The sequence below is a fragment of the Anastrepha obliqua genome, chromosome 3 (genome assembly GCF_027943255.1).
Source record: "Anastrepha obliqua isolate idAnaObli1 chromosome 3, idAnaObli1_1.0, whole genome shotgun sequence".
Classification (NCBI taxonomy): Eukaryota; Metazoa; Arthropoda; class Insecta; order Diptera; family Tephritidae; genus Anastrepha; species Anastrepha obliqua.
Window position 1 is genome coordinate 94414969 of NC_072894.1, and position 22704 is coordinate 94437672.

The following is a 22704-nucleotide window of genomic DNA, read 5'->3' on the forward strand; positions in this document are numbered from 1 at the left end:
CGAACGGCGGTAAATGAACTCCACAAATTGTACCGACTTGTCTGTGTCAGTGTAACAGGATCATCTTACTTATGTGAAAAAGAAGCTCGTTCGAGCGCTTTACGATTAAAATATATATTCGATCTAAAAAGTAGGGATATGGAAGGGCATTCAAAGATCTTAGAAGACTTTCGACATACTTCGGTTCTTTATGTTGTTGGTACATCCACCCTAATCCATTTTCTTCACGAACTTTCAAGTTATTATTAATGAGCGTACGACCTGGAGAAATAATTCTACCAACTTCAAACCTGGCTCCCAGACATGGTGTACTGAGCTGATTATTAAAAAAAATTCGAACTAACATAAAAAAACGGCGCGATACGGGTCTTCTAATTTCGCCTCTATTTTCACCCGCCACTCTCAGAATGGACCTAATTTTTGCTCACCTGAATTTGTTCCACAGTGTTATCTATCGGGCAACGACGAGCAAAACAATTCCTAACACCGGACAGAGCAACTTCTGATAAGCTACTTTCACTCAGCAGAATAGGCTTAAGACTCTTAACTGTTTACACTGTAGCCTGATATATCACTTTAACAAAATTGGTGTCTCTGTCATCTGTCGATTCTTTGAAATGGGCACTGAAAATTCAGAACATATTCTCTGTGAACATCCTACACAAGGCAGAAAACGGATACAGCACCTTAGGGGTATTGCCGTGCATTGTCATAAATTATGGAACAATAAACCCCAAAATGTTTTTTAAAGCCTTAAATATGGTGCACCTCAACAGGCTTTGCACAATAAACCTCTTTTGGTTGCAGAGTGCAGTAGCACAATAAGAATAATGTCAGGCCAAAAGCAACGATCTAGAGCAAGTACTCATCAATAAATTCTTCGCCTATAAGTATGCAACAAGCTATGCCCTTTGCTTACCATTTCATTCGCCTATCAAAACTCTCTGTACCTTTCAGATGACTTATGGAATAGTGAATCGCAAGGCTTGGCAGATTTAAAAAATTTAAAAAAGGCCCACCTACCTATAAAGCTCAAATCAAAAGCCTTTCCGCGCGCTTCTCCAGCATCGGTGATTTTTACTCCGAGAGCCTGCGTTAAATCTCAATCAAATTATCATACATAATCGCAACAATTATTTTATTTAAAAATTTAGAAAATGTAGATATACATAAATATAGCTCCAATAGGTCAATTTGTTGATAATTATTGTAGAGAAAAGTTTTGTGAATTTAACTTGATTTGCTTGAAAGAGTCCTGGCGATTGCACCGACAGATTTCAGCACGTCAGTAAGAGTCAAGCGGATCATATGAACGAAATTATATTTGGATATTAATAAATGAGACTCAGAGATTTGCTGCATAATTTTCAATACCTTTTTTTTATTGGATATTTGGATAATTCATAGTATAAATTTAAACTCAAATAATATCTGGCTTTGAGTTCTGTAAAAGTCTCTCAGCAATAAACCAACTCAGAGCATAAAGTTATTTTTTCACCAGAAAAGTTGGTGAACGTTTGCTTTTTTGTCAAATAACTTTAAAAATTTAATTCGTTCTGATTTCAGCATTTCCCCGAATAGTATGCACACATGTAGACACTTCAAATGAAGCATTCATGTCTGTAATTACAGCAACAGAAACCAGCGGCTGACAAATTCACTCCTTCTCAGCCCTTCTGAGCATTCTTTTAATTATAAAGTTACAAAATTATGTGAAAGGTGAGAGTGAAATCTTCGTAACAAATAGAAGAAAAAAATTAATAGACATACTGGTAAAGAGAATGGCAAAAAGTCAAGCATACTTCCAGGCGTACTTGCATGCGAATTATATAATAAACCTGTGCAGAGCAGAACACAAAAGATTAATATACATATTAATATGTAAGCATTCCAGGAAAAAAGTTATGTCAACAGAAATGATAAAATCAAAATGGCAAAATGTGTATGCTTCCCATCGAAGAACACATAAATATGTAAAATAAGTAAAAGATGTTTTTGTTATAGGAGAAGAACTTTAAATTGGCAACAACGTTTTTTGTGACAGCCGATTTAACAGTTTTCGGTTGTTTTTAGATTGACTTGGCTTAGGCACTTCATCATCAATAAACACTCCAAAGCAACATGTGTAAATTGTTCAAATTGTTCATGTGGAATCTCTGGCTACACTTAGATTACTTGCTTTCAGAATATGAAAAGTCGCATACCCACGCCGGCAAACCACAAACAACTGAGTACGCGGAGGTCAACATTGAACACGTTATTGCCGAAATACTGTCTGATTTACTGCAAAGAGTGTGTGAACACTCCACATGCCCAAAATCATATTCAGTCATTAGTGCCATAAAGATCATTGTAATGTTCCGTCTCTAAAAAAGCACCCTTTATTATGTAACTTAATATATTCAACTCTCAGCAATAAGTGCTTATGAAATAAAGTGTGGTTAAATTTCAAGGGCCGATGTTGAATGTGAACCACACCTAAAGGTCAAACTTTTTTCTGCATTTCATTTGACATTTTTCAATTTCAGATTAAATTTGAACCATGGAAAGATACATAATCGAGCAACACTTAAAGTTATTCAGGCTTATTATGAAAACGGGCGTTCAAATCAAAATGCATATCGCGCACTTCGTGATTTTTTCGGTCAATTTAATCGTCCAAATGTGCATACAATCGGAAAAATTGTGCAAAAGTTTGTGCAAACCGGGTCTGTAGGAGATGTGAAAACAGCAGTGCATGCTCGTACAGCTCGTACTGCAGAAAATATTGCTGCTGTGTGCGATAGTGTGGTTGAAGAGCCGTCCAATTGCACCTCTCACGCTTGTCGTTGATGAACATTATACATAAAGACTTGCATTTACACGCTTACAAGGTGCTATTGACTCAAGAACTAAAGCCTCTTGGCCATTTCAAGCGTCGTCAATGGTCAGAATGGTGGCAGGAAATGGCAACAGTGAATGACCAATTTTCGAAGAAAGTCATCTTCAGTGATGAGGCACATTTTCTCCTCAGTGGATTCGTCAATAAGCAGAATTGCCGCATTTGAGCGAATGATAATCCTAGAGTGATTGTCGAAAAACCAATGCTCCCAGAAAGAGTGACTGTTTGGTGCGGTTTATGGGTCGGCAGCATCATTGGGCCGTATTTTTTCCAAAATGAGGCCGGTCAGGCCGTTACTGTGAATAGTGTTCGCTATCGTGAGATGATAACGAACTTTTTATGGCCCAAATTGGAAGATATGGATGTGGATGATATGGGGTTTCAACAGGACGGTGTCACTTGTCACACAGCTAACGAAACAATGGCTCTTTTGCGCGAAAAATTTGATGGCCGAATAATCTCACATCGCGACGATGTCAATTGGCCGCCTAGATCATGTGATTTAACACCGTTGGACTTCTTTCTTTGGGGTTCTTTAAAAGAAAGGGTGTACTTCGCTAAACCATCAACAATTCAAGAGCTAAAGGATGAGATAATTCAGCACATTAACGGCATAGAACCTCAATTATGCCTCAGCGTCATCGAAAATTTGGACCATCAGATGGAAGTGTGCCGCCGAGGCCGGGGCAACCATTTGGCCGATATTTTATTTTTTGCGTAATTGAGCCATACCAGTATTATCATAATAAATAGAAATGACAATAATTTCCTTAAAAAATTGTATTTAATCAAAATCAACACCGGCCTTGCAAACTTAACCACCCTTTACATATTATTGCCAACTTAGAAATCAATGGTGCAAAATCATGTAAATATTCATGAATGAGAACACTTGCAACTTTTTTTATTCCCTACACACTTGATAAGTATAAGTATATGAATACTTTTTTCTACGATTCAAACTTATCAACCTTTCCTAAAATAACATGAGGCTTTGGCTTACACATTCATCTTTTTTTACAATAATTTTAATACCCACTCAGAGATTGAATCAACCCCAAATCATTTTCATTTGTGCTACAAATTGAACTGACTTCATTTAATTTATTTAATTTTATTTAAGTTACAGTGGATGCTGCACCTCGAGGTGTGACAAGAAGTGCACTTAGGTCCGATAATCTGTTGACACACACAACTTGAACGCAGCAGTGACAGTGGTCCTTGGACCTTATGCTTGCTTATCGAAATTCGGTGAACTCTCCGTCAGTGGCTTCCACCTCAACAGCCGTCACATCCTGTGAACTATATAAAGGGATTAAAAATGTATTTAAATGTTTTTTAGCTACAATACATGATCTGAAATTACCTTGAATCCGTTTATAGTAAATATTGTAGTTTATATAATATCGGAGTTTCCAGTAACCAAGGGTTCCTGAATTAAGGCGATGTTCACGTCCTCCTCCGCCAGGAGAACGGTTAGGTTGTCCGTTGCAGTCTGAGAGTGCTGCAGATTAATTTGGACAACCTTTAAACCCATTTTTATTAGTGTACTTTTTCGGCTCGGTGTTATCTAGGTGCATACCAGTCAGTCTTCTGGATTTGCAGAACAGAATATCTTCCGAATGCCGAACCGAAGTTTTTTTCCACTTTCTCCAGTGGTCCTAGATTCTCTTCTGTAATTAGCAGAAGGAACGACATGTTCTGCTTTTGCGCACCCTTCGCATTGATGATCGATCGATTTGACCCTCCGGGTTCATCAGGACATAGTCAACGACTATTCAAGACAACTGTGCTTCAATCTCTGACCCCTTGTCAAGCACTGGTTTTCCTCGGTTGGAGTTTTCGTCTACCAATGCCATTTGAAGATGGGCTTCTGCCACCTCACTAAATCGCTTAGTAGGTTTGGAGGCAACTGTACCCTGATCCGAGATCTTGTGTTTCTTCGTTACCTTCCCAGGTTCTTCGTGCGAACGGTTCCATTTTTTGGTATCTGTCTTGTTCGCGGCTTGGAATTCCAGGTATTCGTTGTTATGAACTTTACCTTCGGTCTCGTTTTTCCGAATCCTGCCAAGCATAGCGAGAGACCTCTGGTAGAGTTTATACCTCGAAGGATCATACGCTGCTACTATTAATTTCATTTTTAGGATATATTGTCACTCTGAAGGGTACAGAAGGGTACACCTTCGCGGTTCGGCAGCTGTAAGTGATTTTAACTTTTTTTCAATTTCGTGTTTCATTTTATTTAAACAGTTTATTCAAACAATGAGTAACGTAACTTATTGCTGTTAAATAAGCTTTTTTCACCAGGCTCGAAGTTTGCTTCTGATCAGATGCAGTGAGTGTGAAGTTACACTTATGTGGATATCTACCTTTGTACTTGTGTTATGTGCACAAAAAAGCTCTATTGTATTGGTAAAACCGGAACGATTTTACAAGTACTGATACCAAAAGTACCTTAAGTCTAAATCGTGGAATTTCCCCATTCGCTGATCCCATTCATCTCAAACCCTTTTATGAAAACTTATTTTCAAAGCAAAGCAGCAAAGTAGTAAAACCTGAATTGCCGAGGAGTTAGAACAAATACGTAATAAAATTCGCAGAAGATGCAAAGCTAGTTTTCATGCGATTCAAAAGTTATCTGAAGCTTGACATCGTGCTTAGGCGGACTAATATTTACTGGCAGTTCAAGATTTTTTATGAGAGTAGCAGACATAGTAGCAGACGTAATATACTAAGTACGGATGCTGCCACGTTTGCTATATTACACCGTTTGAATGCAATGGATAGTACAGCTTCTTAATAAAGATAATTCTGTAAGAAAAACCAAATTAACTCAAATTTCAAACTATGCGCAAGATTTATAAAAATTCGCTACATTTCTATTCAAATTAAAAAAAAGGTCGTGCATACGTTATATGAAGAAACTCTGCAACATGGTAAAAAACATATCAAAATTTTAACTCCAATTTTGAGACACTTCAAATTTGCATTTTGCTATATATTAATATAGTTTGAGGAAAAAGAAATTTCCTTATTTTCTCGTTAGATGGCTGTAGTGATGGATACCTCGTAAAGTATCAATCAAACAATTTAAAGTTTATGCTCATTGTCAAGATGACATTTCACGCTAAAAAATTTCTTTTCTGATCTTTTTTTTGTTCCATTCAGTTATGTGTTACATGGTGTTAACAATGAAAGTCAACAAAAAGAAAATTTGTTAAATTTTACAGTTTTTCTTTGATAAAGGCTGAAATTGTAAATGGTATTTATGGTGCTAATGCTACACCTGCTAATTACGTGCAATTTTTGTTTCGTTGATTCCGTTCAGGTATTTTTGATGTTAAAGATTCACCTCACCTAGGCAGGCCGACGTCGAAAATATCGATAATATTACAGAAATAATCCAAGTCGAACGAAAAATCCCACTTTGACCCATTTAGAGTACTACAATCGAGTCCAAATGTATGACCGACCCCCACCAACTTTGGACGGCCGATCCACCCATGCCAGTGACACACCCCCTGGAACTCCCCTGGGGGGTTCCCCATACAATCATTTCAAAATATCACAATTTTTGGCCTTTACATGAGAAAATAAACTTAAAAGTTCGACCCAAATTGGGGGACATCAGAATTCGTTTTAGAGGTATGATTCCTTCGGCAAAGTTTCTTATTTTGATCCCTAGAATATGATTTTCACAGAGCAATGGGCGATTTTTTTGCCTCCCCCAAATCTACCCGGCCTAATGTATATGTATATACAATATTTATTGGCCCTAACCCCCCTTTAGGCCGAACTCCTCCTTCTCTATTTATGATATCCGTCTTAATGCTTTTCCACAAATGAGGGGAACTACAGTTTTATGCTGCCTCCAAAAGGCAGATGGTTTTCTTGTGAGTAGCCTTTTCATTGCAAAAATTCACTCGGCGGTTCAACCGCTTTGGAAAAACCTTTTCATGCCCGGAGCTTTCGCACCAAATAGTTGCTGCCATTCGGCTCCAGCGGCCGCCACTAGAATTAACCCTAATCCCATGTCGATGGTCGTTCGTGTACGGCCCGTTTTTTATGAAACTTATGTTTCATACCATTTGTTTATGATAAAATATAACTAAAATAAAAAATTATCAAGACGTGGTCATTATATCACTCACTTAAGTAGCATCTTGGTTTTAGTTTAGACCCTTTGTTATTGAAAAAATGTCATCAGTACAAATAAAGTATGGGTTGAGGCGGGAAACCAATTATCCCGGAGGTTTTCTCCTTCTACTCTGAACATACTTAATCGAATTATTTAAAGCCAAGTCCTCTTCATAGCACGAAACTAACTTAAAACATTCGAATGTCAATGCTTTTTATTTACTTTTTTAATAGGGTTTTTGAAGGACTTCTTCGAACTGCGCCATGCTACTATACCTAAAAAACCTTACATGCATCCAAAGTACTAAAAAGATCTAAACTGTTTTACATCATCAATTGCATGTTAATTAATATTTTTAATTTTTCCCCCCCTTCGTTTCCATTTTCACAGATGAAGGTAATCACGCATTGCAGGAGTTCCTTGCCGCACGTAATCCGAAACAGCAACATAGCAGCACTCTCGAATCGTACTTAATCAAGCCGATACAGCGCATCCTCAAGTACCCTTTGCTTTTGCAACAACTGCGCAATTTAACCGATTCGCGAGCCGACGAACACTTGCACTTATGCGGTGAGTACTTATGCATGTAATTACATGTGTGAGATACGCATGCCAATTTAAAATAATGTATACGAGTGTGTGTGTATGCCAATAAGCATACTTATATATTTATTTCTTACCAATGCCCTTCGATAGCACTTAAATTCTTCAACAAAATTAATGCAGTAATCTTAATGTGTGGTTCATAAAAATGTGTGTTTTTACTTTACGTGCATGTTTGTGATTTATTTACATTTATTTATTCTTTTTTTTTTGCATTGCAGAGGCTCTCAAGGGCATGGAAAAAGTGGCTGAGCATATCAATGAAATGCAACGAATACACGAAGAATATGGTGCTATATTCGATCATTTGTTCCGACAACATCAGAAATCATGCAAGCAACCCATTGATTTGAGTCCAGGTGAGTTTATCGATGCAATATGCTTACACATGAATTGCAATAAAAGTATATTTAATTCAACTAATTCAAAAGCAGAGTGAGGTACTTGAATCTGTGGTACAGATGAAACTTCAATAAATTTATGATATTGGGTATGGGAATAAGTTTCCGCCCTCGTAAAAGAGGTGTCGGCGCTGGTACTATTTTTGTGTTCCCTCTAGTAACATACTGGTGATTTGAAGGTGCATATGTGAGGTCTCGATCGAAGTTGAGATTCTTTTGAAACGTAAAGATCCTTTCTTATCTGACGTCTAAAATGTCTGCGTTCGTCCCGGAAAAACAGCAAGAACTCATGCTTTATTATTACCTTTTAAAGAAAATATTAATCAATATTTACGGTAATCGCGCTCCATCAAATACAACTTTTAAAGAATGGTTTCGATGCTTCCAAAGTGATAAAGATCGCGAAGGGCACCAAAAAAAATTCGAAGATACTACTACAACTATTATTGGATGAAGACGCATGTCGAGCGCTTGATGATATGTCTAAAGAGTTGGATATTGACAGATCAACCATCGGTAAACGTTTGTACGCGATGGGAATGGTCCAGAAAGCAGGTAACAAGAAACTGGGGGCCACATCAATTGAAGGAGAGGGTCTGGTGGCGTGTGAGATGCTTCTTGAACGGCAGAAAAGAAAAGTTTTCTGCATCGTATCGGCACTGGGATGAAAAATGTATCTATTTTGAAAACTTTAAGCGTCGAAAATGTTGGAGCCTGCCAGGTGAACCAGATCTATCGACGGCAAAAAAAAAATATTCATGCTTCAAAGGTTACGTTGTGCATCTGGTGGGATCAGAAGGGTGTCATCTATTATGAACTCCTTAAACCACCTGAAACCATCACTAGCGATCGTTACCGACTGCAGCTCTGAGCTCTCCTGAATCGAGCTCTCCCAGAAAAGCGGCCAGAGTGGGGCAGTAGACATGACAAACTGATTTTGCTGCATGACAACGCCAGGTCACACATTGCTAAATCAGTCCAGAAATATTTATAAGGGCTGAATTGGGAAATCTTGCCCCACTCGCTGTATTTTCCAGACATTGCACCTTAGGATTACCATCTGCTTCGATCAATGCAGTCAGCCCTTATTGCAGAGAGCGGTTCACTTTTTACGAGAGCATCGCAAACTGGCTCAATGAATGGATCAAATCAAAAGAAATCGAATTTTCTTCAGAGAAATCTGTATGTTGCCTGAAAGATGGAATATAACTAATATAGTTGTAGCTTCCAATGGGACATACATAATATCCTATGGAAGGATGGAAATTTATTCCCATACCCAATATATAAATTGACAAATTTGCTCTCACTTAATCCCAAGGTGACAATGTGGGTCTCGAAAGATTGGTTGATTACCAGGAAAACTTAGGAAACCTTATTGTGCTATCCAAGGAAAACTCCAATCCCGATTTGGAGCAGAAAGTTTCAAAAAAAGGACGTGAAGCCGCGCTTAAATTTTAGATTTCGGCGCTGTACGATAGACTTCGGTGGTTACTACTCTCCATAAGGACCCATTTAGGCCTGGAGACCCACTAGTTTCAGCTAAAGTTTCCCCTTCAGTTCCTAATGTGATGAAATCACTTCGTCTCTTATATGAACGATAAAATACTTCCAAGTCTGCCAGACATCCAAAGAATTAAGAGTTAGACGACGATATCGCGTTCATGCAAAGCGGGACAGTGGCAAAGAATGTGTTAAACGCTCTCCACCTCTTCCTCGTTCGTGCAGCTGCGACAGAAGTCACTAGAAGAAAATTCCGTACGCTTCCCATGTGCTCCCATTAGGTAGTGCCCCGTGATTATACCAACCACTGCACTAAACGAAGGTTCGTCTAGATTGGTGAAGAACCTAGTTCTGCTTTCATTTCATCTGGATCGGACCTGTCTAGATATCTCAAAAGTGGGTTCCATGGTTCATCTATTGTTGGCTTGCGCAAGAGCCACCATGAAGATAAGGGGATGCACACATGTTGGGCAGAATTGACTGATTTCAGATCAGTTCTTCTCCTAGGGAGCTCATCTGCGATGCAAGGTCCACGAATGTATCTGTATCGAGAAACCCAGACCAGTAACCTGGCACTGTAGAGATTTTATGACAGCTTGACTACCGCTATCTGTAACAACACAAAGCAATCTTTGAATCGAATACTTTCAGTCACGCTTCATTTGCTTTTACCATGCTTTACTACTATAAAAAATTAGGTGTGAAAGTGAACTGTCATTGCCACAAATGAAATTTTAGTTTGCATTCCGCCAGGCAGGAGAATAAAACTCCACTTAAATCTTTGTTAAATTTGAACATTTTTAATAGTGCGTGATCTACAGAGTGGAATTCTTATCCAACTTCATTCCATATTGCAAAAAGTAGGGTTCGTAAATGAAACTTTCATTGCTTGCAAAGACGAGTGTACAATAGATGCTTCTACAGCTCTACGAAACCACCTGAAACTGATCGAAGAATAAATGTCAGGCTAAAGATAAAAACAACAACAGTTTTAGCCATAAATAATATGGTAACTTCACAGGAAAGTACTGTTGCATATACATAAATGGTCTTTCAAGAGAAGCGCTTATATGTAATTTTAAATAAAACATGTAAAAATTTAAATTCTTTCAGGTTTCACTATTTTCATTCACATATAACAATTATATGTGAAAAATTACATCATTTAAAAGTCCACCAAGAGCATGTCTACAGATAAACTCCGCCAAACAGTCGATTTATGAATGCCTCATTGTTAAGAACGTCGAGATATCGATGTTGATGGTTGTTCAGCAACACTTTGCGCTACTGCAGCAATATTCTCAACAGAACGTGCAGCTTTTGGTCTGACAGTCCTTTATCTAGCCTCGACAGAACTAGTGTCTTGAAATTAAGAATCATTAAATTGTTGACTCATTCGAACGATTATTTTTACCGAAAAATTCACGAGTTTTGCTATATGTTGCTCTTGAGGGTCGACTATTTTCATAATAAGTTTCAACAATTTTAACGAGTTTTGCTATCGTGTAATCTGTCTACTTGGCAAATGTCAAGGATGATATAAAAAAACATACCATCTAGGAATTATTCACTACTGACATATTGGCCACACTTTTAAAAGACCCTTTATTTGTAATTACTTGTATTTAGATAGGCGCCTTACGTGGAAAAGGCACATTCTTACCTGAAATGTACAAAGAAGTTTGAAAATCTTCGAATGTGGAATAATGGTTACTCAATCGAAAATCTGCACGGAACGCAGGCTACAAAGTAGTGTAGTTGTGCAATGTAATCATAAATCCAACCTGAGGTACTGTCGATCGACTTACAAATGCCTACAGTCGCGCCATACGGCACATAAAAAGTCAAAGTGATCTTGGCATAGCACACGTGGCATAATGAAGAAATCAAAAACAGCAGCGAGAAATATCCCCAACAACTGCAGTCGCATTGAAATTTTTTTTTTTTTTGTTGTTGTCGGGACAGACTAGCAAGTGCAGCACTCGGACACAATTAAATCCATTATACTGCACTCGGGTTCCCTTTTTAATTTTCTTTAAAGCTACTCAACCTCCGAAGAAATCTGAGTCGCTTCTAAACACATCAATGCCAAAGACCTCAAGCCTGATTCCAGCGAAGGCTGCGCAGACTCACAGAGAGTGGTCCGCCGTCTCATCCTCCTCTCCACATGCGTGGCAGAGTGCACTGTCTGAGATGTCCACCTTTTCCATGTGCTTTGCCCATAGAAAGTGGCCCGTCATCAGTCCAACCGCCCGCCTACATTCCCCTCTGCTTAGAGACAGGAGGAACTGCGACAGTCGGTCGGACATGACAGGTAGCATCAGTTTTGTCCATCTGCAGCCTCTCTCAGCCTGCCAAGCTCGCTTGTGGGGTAGAGTAACCCGTTTGCTAACCGCGGCTTTGATGGCTGAAGGGAGTAGAAGAACGGGATCCGGGCAAAAAAGTCTCCCGTTTCCCGCGATACCCACGTGTCCCGGGACTCAAGTTAGCATCTGGCTATTATGTTTATCGACACATTTCAGTCCATTTCATTAAGAAGGCATTACTTTGAAATAGTACATACATACATCACTTCTTTCTTGTCTCATTCTAGGTGACCTACTCTATTACGGTGGTGTTGAGTGGCTTAATATTTCCGATTTTCTTGGCAAAATCAAGAAGGGCCTGGAGTTGCACGCCATGTGCTTTGTTTTTAAATCAGCGGTTGTGTTCCTCTGCAAAGAACGTTTGCGTCAAAAGAAGAAACTGATGGTAAAAAAAAAATACACCCACCCAAGTTATTTGAATTTTTATAATGTATTAACGAGTTTCCGTTCTCCAAATAGGGAGTCTCCAGTAAAAACGCTCCCAACGAAGTCGAAATTATACGCTATCAAGTGCTCATACCAGTCACAGAGGTACAAGTGCGCGCCTCCTCTGCAAAAGATATGGACTCGCACTTCCTATGGGAATTGATACATTTACGCTCACAACTACAACGCCGCTCCGAAAAGGTTTACGTGCTCTCGAACAGCACGGCAGACTTCCGTAACGCATTCCTCAAAACTATACGTCAAATCATACGCGAAAGCGTACGCAACATGTCAATTCCGTTGAAGGGATTTGGAAGTTCCGGCTCAGTTTCTGGTATCTCATCGCAAGGTGGTGGATCGGGCACTTCTCAGACGCTGGAACGACCAAAGCAACAGGTCTCGGATCAGATATTTCACATCGATGCATAAATACATTCTTATTTATCATAAAAATTGGGTTGTCCTAATGGTTTGTCTTATTTTACAGATAACAATCATACAAGGTTCTCAGACATTAGGTAAACCCAAAAAGAAATCCGGTTCGCAACGTCATTCCGCCGGCAACATCGACTACGATAATCTCTCGGGCAGCCAAGAGGCCGACGATGTGCCAATGCTACACCATCAGCATCAGCATCACCAGCAACTACAACCGACTGGTTTTCGTGGGCGCAGCAGGACTGTGGGCGATGCTACAGGTACTCACAAACTTAGACTTGAGTTAAACTAAAAGAAATTGCTAGTCTTAATTTATTTCATAACTCTATCGAGAATAAGTAAAGAAATTAAATTTAGAGCTTGCGCATTGGATTACGAAGAATGTACCGAAGATATTGCAAATTCCAGTATTTTATTTCTAAATAAAATAATCAAAAATTAAAAAGGAAAAAAATTTAAATATATATTTCAGTACATTCCTCTCTTTGCCTGCGTGTCTATCTTAAAATTGTATTTATTAGCTAAACCAAATTCACAGTATCGATTTTCCTTCTCTACAATTTTTTGTCTTTCTCTATTTATTCGACACCAAAATCTTTGGATTCTTTTTTTTAATATCTTTCTGCGTTTTTCCAAAACGATTACTTTCGCAAACTTCATAGACTTAATCTCCTCCTCCATAGACCCACAGCAACAGCAGCATCAAAAGCATATACAACGTCACCAACAACAAATTCATCACCATCAGCAAATGCATCAGAGCGATATAGAACGCATGGACCCTGGTACTAAGTCCGAAGGAGAGGAGGACTCCCAACAGGGCACAATGAAAGCGAAAGCCACGCTGGGTCGTACACCAAATCACTTGACGTTAAGGTACATATGTAGATAAACAACAATAGATAGATAACAAACTTATTAGACCGCCTTTCAAGCATTAGCGATCATCATTGAAAATCATTTGTTTGCCTTTGATTTACGTATATATATTCAAAAGTTTTCTTTTAATTAACTTTGGAACTAAACCTTATTTTGATACTAGACCCTTATAGGGATGACCTCATTTTGAAGTGAATTTTCATTTAAGAAGTTTCTTTCCACAGATATTGATTTAGTAGACTGAAACTTTCAGAACATTTGTCTTCTTTGCCTATTTTTAAACATGCCATGTAGATTCCACTCTTCAGAGGGAGAAAGTGCCTGGATTTAATAAATTGTGATAAGTCCTTTGAATATGTACATTGGGATAATTTAAGTAATCAGTTCTGTACTACAACTTTAACCGAGTTTAAAACATCCACAAGCACTCAATGGGCGACCAGCCACCAGAGTCTTCTTCTTAATTGGCGCGATAACCGCTTACGCGATTTTGGCCGAGATTAACAAAGCGCGCCAGTCGTTTCTTTCTCGTGCTAACCGACGCCAATTGGACACACCAAGTGAAGCCAAGTCCTTCTCCACCTGATCTTTCCAACGCAGAGGAGGCCTTCCTCTTCCTCTGCCACCACCAGCTGGTACCGCATCGAATACTTTCAAAGCCGGAGCGTTTGTATCCATTCGGACGACATGACCCAGCCAACGAAGCCGCTGGATCTTTATTCGCTGCGCTATGTCTATGTCGTCGTAAAGCTCATACAGCTCATCGTTCCATCGTGTACGATATTCGCCGTTGCCAACGTGCAAAAGTCCAAAAATCTTACGCAGAATCTTTCTCTCGAATACTCCAAGCGTCGCTTCATCGGATGTTGTCATCGTCCAAGCTTCTGCGCCTCGTTGTTCGTCGAGAGAGGACTTTACTGCTCAATTGCCTACTTAGTCCAAAGTAGCACTTGTTGACAAGAGAGATTCTACGTTGGATTTCAAGGCTGACATTGTTTTCGGTGTTAATGCTGGTTCCTAAATAAACGAAGTCTTTTACAACCTCGAAATTATAACTGTCAACAGTGATGTGGGTGCCGATACGCGAGTGCGCCGACTGTTTGTTTGAAGACACGAGGTACGTCGTTTTGTCTTCGTTCACCACCAGACCCATTCGCTTTGCCTCTTTATCCAGTTTGGAGAAGGCAGAACTAACAGCGCGGTTGTTAAGGCCGATGATGTCAATATCATCGGCATACGCCAGCAATTGTACGCTCTTATAAAAAATTGTGCCTGAGCGATTAAGTTCTGCGGCTCGTACGATGCTCTCCAACATCAGGTTAAAGAAGTCACACGACAGCGAGTCACCCTGTTGGAAACCTCGTTTGGTATCAAACGGCTCGGAGAGGTCCTTCCCAATTCTGACGGCGCTGCTGGTGTTGAGCAACGTCATCTTACATAGCCGTATTAGTTTTGCGGGGATACCAAATTCAGACATAGCGGCATACAGGTAACTCCTTTCCGCACTGTCGAATGCAGCTTTGAAGTCGACGAAAAGATGGTGTGTGTCGATTCTCCTTTCATGGGTCTTTTCCAAGATTTGGCGTATTGTGAATATTTGGTCGATGGTAGACTTTCCAGGTCTGAAGCCACAGCCTCTGTCCGTTACCGGATGTTTCATTGTACAGGCTGAATTTTCCGACTGTGGGACCAAAAATTCCCTCCTTGCCCACCCTGGCGTTGAAGTCGCTAAGCACGATTTTTATGTCGTGGCGGGGGCAGCGCTCATAGAAGGAATCTTTGGTCGCATCGTCCTTCTCTTCCGTCGGGGCGTGGGCGCAAATTAGCGAGATGTTAAGAAATCGCGCTTTGATGCGGATTATTGCGAGACGCTCGTCCACCGGAATGAACGACAGTACTTGGCGACGAAGTCTCTCTCCCACAACAAATCCGACACCGAATTTGCGCTCCTTTACATGGCAGCTGTAGAAGACGTCGCTAGGAACTTGGTTTTCTTGCCTTGCCCCGTCCATCGCATCTCTTGGATGGCAGTGATGTCAGCCTTTACTCTCACGAGGACATCAACCAGCCGGGCAGAGGCACCTTCCCCATTAAGGGACCGGACATTCCAGGTGCATGCCCTCAAATCATATTCCGTATTTCGTTTGCAGGGGTCGTCATCAGTAAAGGCAGTTCTCATCCGAGGCTTTGCAATTCTTTTCATTGGGGGGGATTTTTAAGTGGCGGGTCCCAAGCCCAGCACACAACCAGCTATCCCGGAATTCTTCGCCTTCTCACGTTAGCTCACTCCCGAACGGGTGTTTGGAAGCTACCCAGAGGATACGTGGGCTAATCCCGGCCGTTGTGAGCTGCTTGAACCATATGTAGAAGAATCGTCCTGGCCACTCCCAAGTGAATGGCGATCAGTAACTTTCCCCACTTGCGTGGACTTCTACACATGGAACCATCCTCCAGCCACCAGAGTCACTAATATAATATTTATGAATTTAATTGTAAGAAGGAAACAATGGGAAAAATCTACTGTGGTTCAGAAATTAAATCTATTTATTATAATTTTCTTATAAATTCTATTACAAGCCCAACGACTTCAAATATATAAGCACTTGCAACGTGAGCCGAAGAAGATTTTAACGCGATTTTTCTTAGCCGCTGTGCTCTCTCATGCTTTCTATTGAATTTTCAAAAAATAGTATTAGTAAATGATGTTTTAACAGTTACATTTTTTGTTGCGAATTCTAAATAAAAATAACTTTATTTTCATTTATAACCCAATTTTTTTCAAGCATTGACTTCTGTCATTTTCTCATAATTTTTGATTTTAAAGGCATTCTTGTACATATGTACTAAAAAGCTAATCAACAATATTTTATTCTATTTCTCCCCTTTGTTTCTTTCTCATTTCGCGGCATCGCTTCGCTATCTATGCCCTTTATAACTGCTCGCTTCAAAACATAACTACAAACACCACCACCACCACCACCACCACTACCTCAACCACAATCAAATCGTTTAATTCAATAACCCCACCAATTCACAATGCAGCACCACATCAACCCTATCGGTCGGTAGCACTGGTAGTCAAGCGCGTTTGATACAATCATCCCATCCGCCATCGAGCTATCAGCCCGTTCTTATGAAAGATTTAGGTAAGACTAACTCAATAACAAACGAACTATCGTCTTCCCCTCAAGCAGAATTCATGGAAGCCACTGCGTCAGCGACAGTATGCTCTTTGTCGGAAGCAATGGAGGCCACGGATCAAATGATGTTTATGATCGAAGAGATGGGCATAGAGGCCGGAGAAATGGGCGAGGAGGAGGGGCAGAGGGAAGAGATGGATTACATACTCGAATCGGATTTGCAAGCTGCATCCGTAGCAGCAGCTTTTAATTTAAGTTTAGGTAGTAGTGATAGTAGAATTCTATATACAACAGGTAATACCAGTGGTGTTACTAGTGGTTTGACAATTAGGGGTAGTAATGTAGCCACCACGAACAGTGGTAACGATAATTATTTGCATTGTGTTCCTACTCCCAAACGCTTGTCTCCACGACAATCGCCCAAAGCAGATATCGAAGTAATTGAAATTTTTAGCAATGAGCTAAGTCAATTGTCCGCCGCTCAGCAAGTATCGGTTGTGCATCATTCAGCAAAAGAGTCTTCCAAAAAGTCGACCAGTCGCCAAACAAGTGTCAGCAGCAGCGGTAGTGGTAGCAGTAGCAACGGCGCTACTGCCTCCGCCAACAATGTAATGGCTCATGTAGTAGATAAACACTTGAGTGATCTCGAGCACGAACAGCTCACGGACACTACGTACGATATCGCTGCCTATATGGCCAATCTTAAAGAACAGGCACTCGAATCACAAGATATGCAAATGGACGCACAAGATCAGCAACAAAATGACTCGAGTCTTTCGCCGGAACCACAGACGGTAGTAGAAAATACCCAGCAAACAGTGGTGGCTGATATCGAATCACCACCACGACCTGCCACAGAATCTGATAGCACAGGAACCACAACAGGCACCTCAGAAAAGTCTGAAGACGAATCGGAATGTGCTCTGTCAACGGCGATGCATCACGTCATTATCGATAAGAAAGTTGATAAAGTATTTAAGTCCAAAACCTCTGAGAAGGCACAAAAATCGAGTAGTGGCAGCAGCAGTAGCATCGCTAGTACTGGCACAAAGCCAAAGGCGACAAAGTCGCCACGTCAAAGCATATACATTTCACCCGACCGCTCCAAATCGCAAGGTAGTTCACCAGTACGAATAATTAAAATAAAGTCACCACGCGCAAGTGTCAGTGAGCAAGGTAAACGATTAAGTGTTAGTTCAAGCCGCGACTCCTCGGCCGATCGTCTTTCCAGCGGACGGCGCACACCCAGCCCTCGTCGTAGCTCGGAAGGCAGTGGTATATTAAAGAGACCCGTCAGCCCTGCTGGCGGCATACTTAAGCCACCACCAAGCCCTAGCAAATCGAAAAGTCCCGACCGTAGCTGCCTGAAAAAACTCACTCCCGCTCACGACTGCAGCGTTGAGTCACTTTCTCCACATATATCACCGCGCGATAGCATTGAGCACCTATCGCCCGATCGTGCCGGCACCAATCTTTGTCAACGACACTCGCCGCGCAGTAGTTTCGACAGTCGTTGCTCCGAACCAAACCTTGACATACCACGTCCATCACTCAAATCGCCGCGAGGAAGTTTCGATTCACGTTCGCCTGAACGCTCCAGTCGCAAACGTAGTCAGTCTGCACATGGCAGTATGGAAATGGGACAGCGGGCAACAGCAATAGCAGCCTCCGAAGCCTGCTACCAGTATTATCCGATATACGATAATCAAACCTGCAGCGATCATTATATTTCAGCAGCTACACCGAGCATACCGCGAGATAACGGCACTACGGCGAGTACGCGTCGCTTAAGTAAATCTTTAGAGCGCTCTACGTCGCGCGAAAGTACGACAAGTAGTTCTTATCGTTATGGCGTTTCGCCAGAACGCATTTACACAATCGATACCATAGGTACTATGGGTCCACTGCGATCGCAATCGGCTGAAAATGCATTCGCACGTTACGCCTACTATCCTCAAACAGGCCAACACTATCCAATGCAACAACAGGAAACAGTCCCCGCCGTTCAGTCAGCTGCCTTCATGTATACTCACGAACCACAGTGTCCACACGAGCGCATCGCCGCCTACCAGCTAAGCTCTTCTGCGCCCGAGTATACGACATGCGTTGACTGTCTGTATCAGAACAAACCTTCCTAGCATAAGACCCGCGTGCGGCAAAGTCGCACGCGGAAGAAAACACCACGTGGCGTAGTTCAACTACCCACGGCAACGGCATCAGGAATGATTTGCGCGGCCAGCTTTGATCCTGACGCAGCCGTTGCGGCGGGTGCCAGCGAGGCAAGTGGGTGTGTGGATTGCCACGATTACTATGAGATACACGTCTAAACAGACGGGCAAGGGAATCAAAGAAAATGCGCTCCATAACCCTCAAAACATATTCAAGTACCAAACAAACAAAATAGTCTTATGTACATGTGTATGGGTGTATGTGCCAACTACCATATTCGTACAGTACATACATACATTCACGTACAGGTGCCACAAAACCATAAAAAACTTGTTGCCATCCAAAAGTCCTCAACTTAAAAATTTTTGTGTCCACGTATTTGTATGTATTCATCATTGTTGTGTCACAGGGATTTTTGAAAAAACGAAAACACAGACGTATGTATATATGTGTAAAACAAGTACATGAAAAATATGATATTATGTCCTTGCAATTTTAAATGTCAGAACTTGCATTTAAGATGACATCTTCAACAATATTGAATTCAGGATATCATTTGACTTTTAGCGCAGAAATATTATTCACTAAATTTGTATGGTATTCAAACGTTGTTTTTTGTGGCAAAAAATATGCTATATAGAATTAATGGAAAGGATCAAAACTATTTTTGAACTACATATTTCTTGTTGTACTACGACAACAATCTAAAAATTTTTTTTGTAAAAACGTACATACTTACTGATTTACATGTATTGTGAACATTTCACGGTTTTCTTTTAAGTCGTAACAGATATGTATAGATTATATGTATGTATATGTGTGAATACATAGAACCAAGTACATGTATTGTAATAATTCATACATACATATGTACATATATGAATGCATGATATTGTATTGTAATATAACATTGTGCAGGGAAAACTGCGTAAATAAAGGATAAGTTTAGATTTATGAAAAGGAAAATGAGACACTTGAAGACAAAAGAAATTAAAGACTCATTTTCTTAATCCTTCTTCTACAAATTTCGTCCTCATCTGTCTTGCATTATAAAAGCTATTAATGTATTCACTTTATACTCGGAATTGAGTTTATAAGCTATAAACGTTGATGGACGAAGTCGTTATGACCTATTTTTTATAATCTTGCAACTAGTTGTTCTTAGTCCACGATAGTCGTTTCGCAGTTTTCATATTACACCTACTGCACTCTGCTTTGAATTAAACCCTTTAGAGACTGATCAATGCACACCCCTTCTTATTCTCACCTGAACATTCTCCACTCACATTCCTTGAAGGGAAGAGTAAGCAGCGTGCAGTAGGATGGAAGGGTGCGCAGGCTCAAGTTCAGGTTACCGTGCCACTGCAGTGTATTGTAAGCAGAGCTAGAGACAATTAAAGGAGCAGCTGATGATTCACAAGTAATAACTGTCACGGAGGTTAAAATCTACTCCGACAGCCAAACGGCTGGGCTCGATTATGGCGCAGTCTAAACTTGTTGGAGGATGCCAAACTTCACTTTCGATCCGCATCAGATTTCGCATCTAAGCGGGAGAATTGGAATCCCGTTGACTTCTTGCGGTCTACTCCTGAAGAGTTTGGCATCGAATCAACTCAACGAGCGCTGGGCAAGTACACAAACGTGTAAGGTCGCGAAATCTTACTGGACACGAACGAGTCGGAGGTGCTTGAAAGATCTGCTGAGGTTAAACAAATTTCAGCTGTCGAACCCCATCGTGAATGGCATTACAGAACATTGGCCGCGAGATAGGTATACCTATATGATGTGAGACTCAGGATTACTTCGAAGCTTTTTTGTGCCAGTTGCGTGGGGGATGGGGTGGAATCATCTCAGCACCTTCTCCTTAACTGTCCTGCTATCGCAGAGCTAAGATTTAAGTATCTTGGCTCTCATCTCTTTGCTACGCCTGCTGATACGCGATTTGAATTCGTTTCTATTCTTCAATACTGAATAATATTTATTTATAGTATATCCGCCACTGATAATAACTCTGTTTCCAAAATGTCTCGTGCTCCATAGTCTTTACACTTAGCATCTTTTATGCCTCTTACAGCAATAAAAATTCACATTGCAAGCTTTATATATATTCAATCTCCTATTTGAGCTGAAAATACTTTGGCATATATGATATAACAAGCAATTACAATTTTAAATGTGCACATATCCATTTTTAGCGGCGAAACTCGTTTATATAATAATTTCCTTGCTGCTTAAGAAGAAATTTCACATTACAGCCTTTTGAAGAATTATAATATGTAGGCAACATACATACATATGCCTTACTCTATTAAATTGCAGAAACGAGTATGTGTGTACATCATGGGCAATTATTCTTAGGAATTCCTTAAAAGTTTTTTTATAAGAGTATGGCGATTGGAGATCTTATTAATAATTTAATGTCTTGGTTAAAAAAAAGCTAGTCTTGGGAAAAAATAAAAAATCAGGTTATTATACGTATTGTAATATTTAAATATACATACATACTTTAATAGTTGTAAATAGAAAATATACTATAAGGAAATAATGCAATACCTTACAATAAGCGTCGTAAGAGAAAGTTATTCAGTGAATAACGCAAATTGCAATTGCAGATAAATAAACTTGTAAGAATATTTTAACTATGAAACCAAAAGTAACTTTGATGTTAACAAACCTGTCCTTACATCTTTAACAGACACTAGTCTCTATTAAAAATTTACTCAAATCATAAATACAGTGTACAACAATCAGGAATTTCCGGAGACGTATGGCAACTATAAAAAAGGGATTGAAGTTAATATTAAAAACTCTACATTACGTATATATGTACATAAATGTATTCGAAAAATGAATTTTAAAATCATTAAAGGTTAAGCAAATGTAAAATCAAATAATTCAACGGAACTTAAAATTCAAATGATAAACGGAAACAAAAGGAAACTGAAAAGATCAGACATTTAGATCTCACAAAAACAGCACTAAATGAATAAATCAACGATGGCCAAATAAAAATAAGACCAAAGCAGATGTAGTAGTGATTGACATACAAAAATAAGAGCAGTCAGCTAAAACGGATTTGAAATTTAAAAATGAAACCACGCGCCACACATCCACATGCATACACGTACCATATATACCTATGTAATTCGCATAAACCACAGAACATGCGAAGGACGAAAAATCAATAAATACGTACATAAATCTACAAAAACAAGGATAAACAGATGGAATGAGCAAATTTGAAACAAAATATAGCCAGTGTAATGACATTAACGAATATGAATGACTTGAACAACATCACTATGGACAACACTTTCAAAAACTACAGCAACAACACTAAACAGCATAGTTAGCAAAATGACAACAAAATGAAATTTTAAAACAGTGAGTGAAAACAAAAACAGGCAAACAAAGTTACTCTTAAGATTAAAATTTTTATTTATTAATAAAGAAAAAACGAATACAATATAGAAATTGTTCTAACAGTAAGTTAGGCAAATACATATGCATGTAATTCAAAATGTTAACAAATGTAGTTAGAAATATGTAATAAAAAACACATTCCTAAAGAAATATAATATTTAATTAACATACCTACATTCATATATGCAGGCATACATGCCTAAACATTTATGTATGCATGTGCGTACATACTTGCCCTCACCACAATTAATGTGTACCCCTACGATTTCTCATATAAGCCCCGTTGCAAAATTATACACACCAATATTTTTTTATAAAAATATAGTTCATACTACAA

General features: G+C 39.7%; 1 protein-coding gene across 1 annotated transcript in view; it reads left to right on the top strand.

The window, feature by feature from the left end:
• LOC129243049 (protein still life, isoforms C/SIF type 2) overlaps positions 1-19071 on the top strand; it is a 297252-nt gene extending 278181 nt beyond the window's left edge. The window contains exons 14-22 of the mRNA XM_054880124.1: positions 7410-7589; positions 7844-7981; positions 12120-12277; positions 12352-12714; positions 12806-13016; positions 13419-13632; positions 16678-16815; positions 16984-17081; positions 17121-19071. Of these exons, the coding sequence (XP_054736099.1) occupies positions 7410-7589; positions 7844-7981; positions 12120-12277; positions 12352-12714; positions 12806-13016; positions 13419-13632; positions 16678-16815; positions 16984-17081; positions 17121-18913 (3293 nt within the window). The 3' untranslated portion in view covers positions 18914-19071. The remainder of the gene's footprint in view (positions 1-7409; positions 7590-7843; positions 7982-12119; positions 12278-12351; positions 12715-12805; positions 13017-13418; positions 13633-16677; positions 16816-16983; positions 17082-17120) is intronic.
• The last annotated feature ends 3633 nt before the right edge of the window (positions 19072-22704 follow it).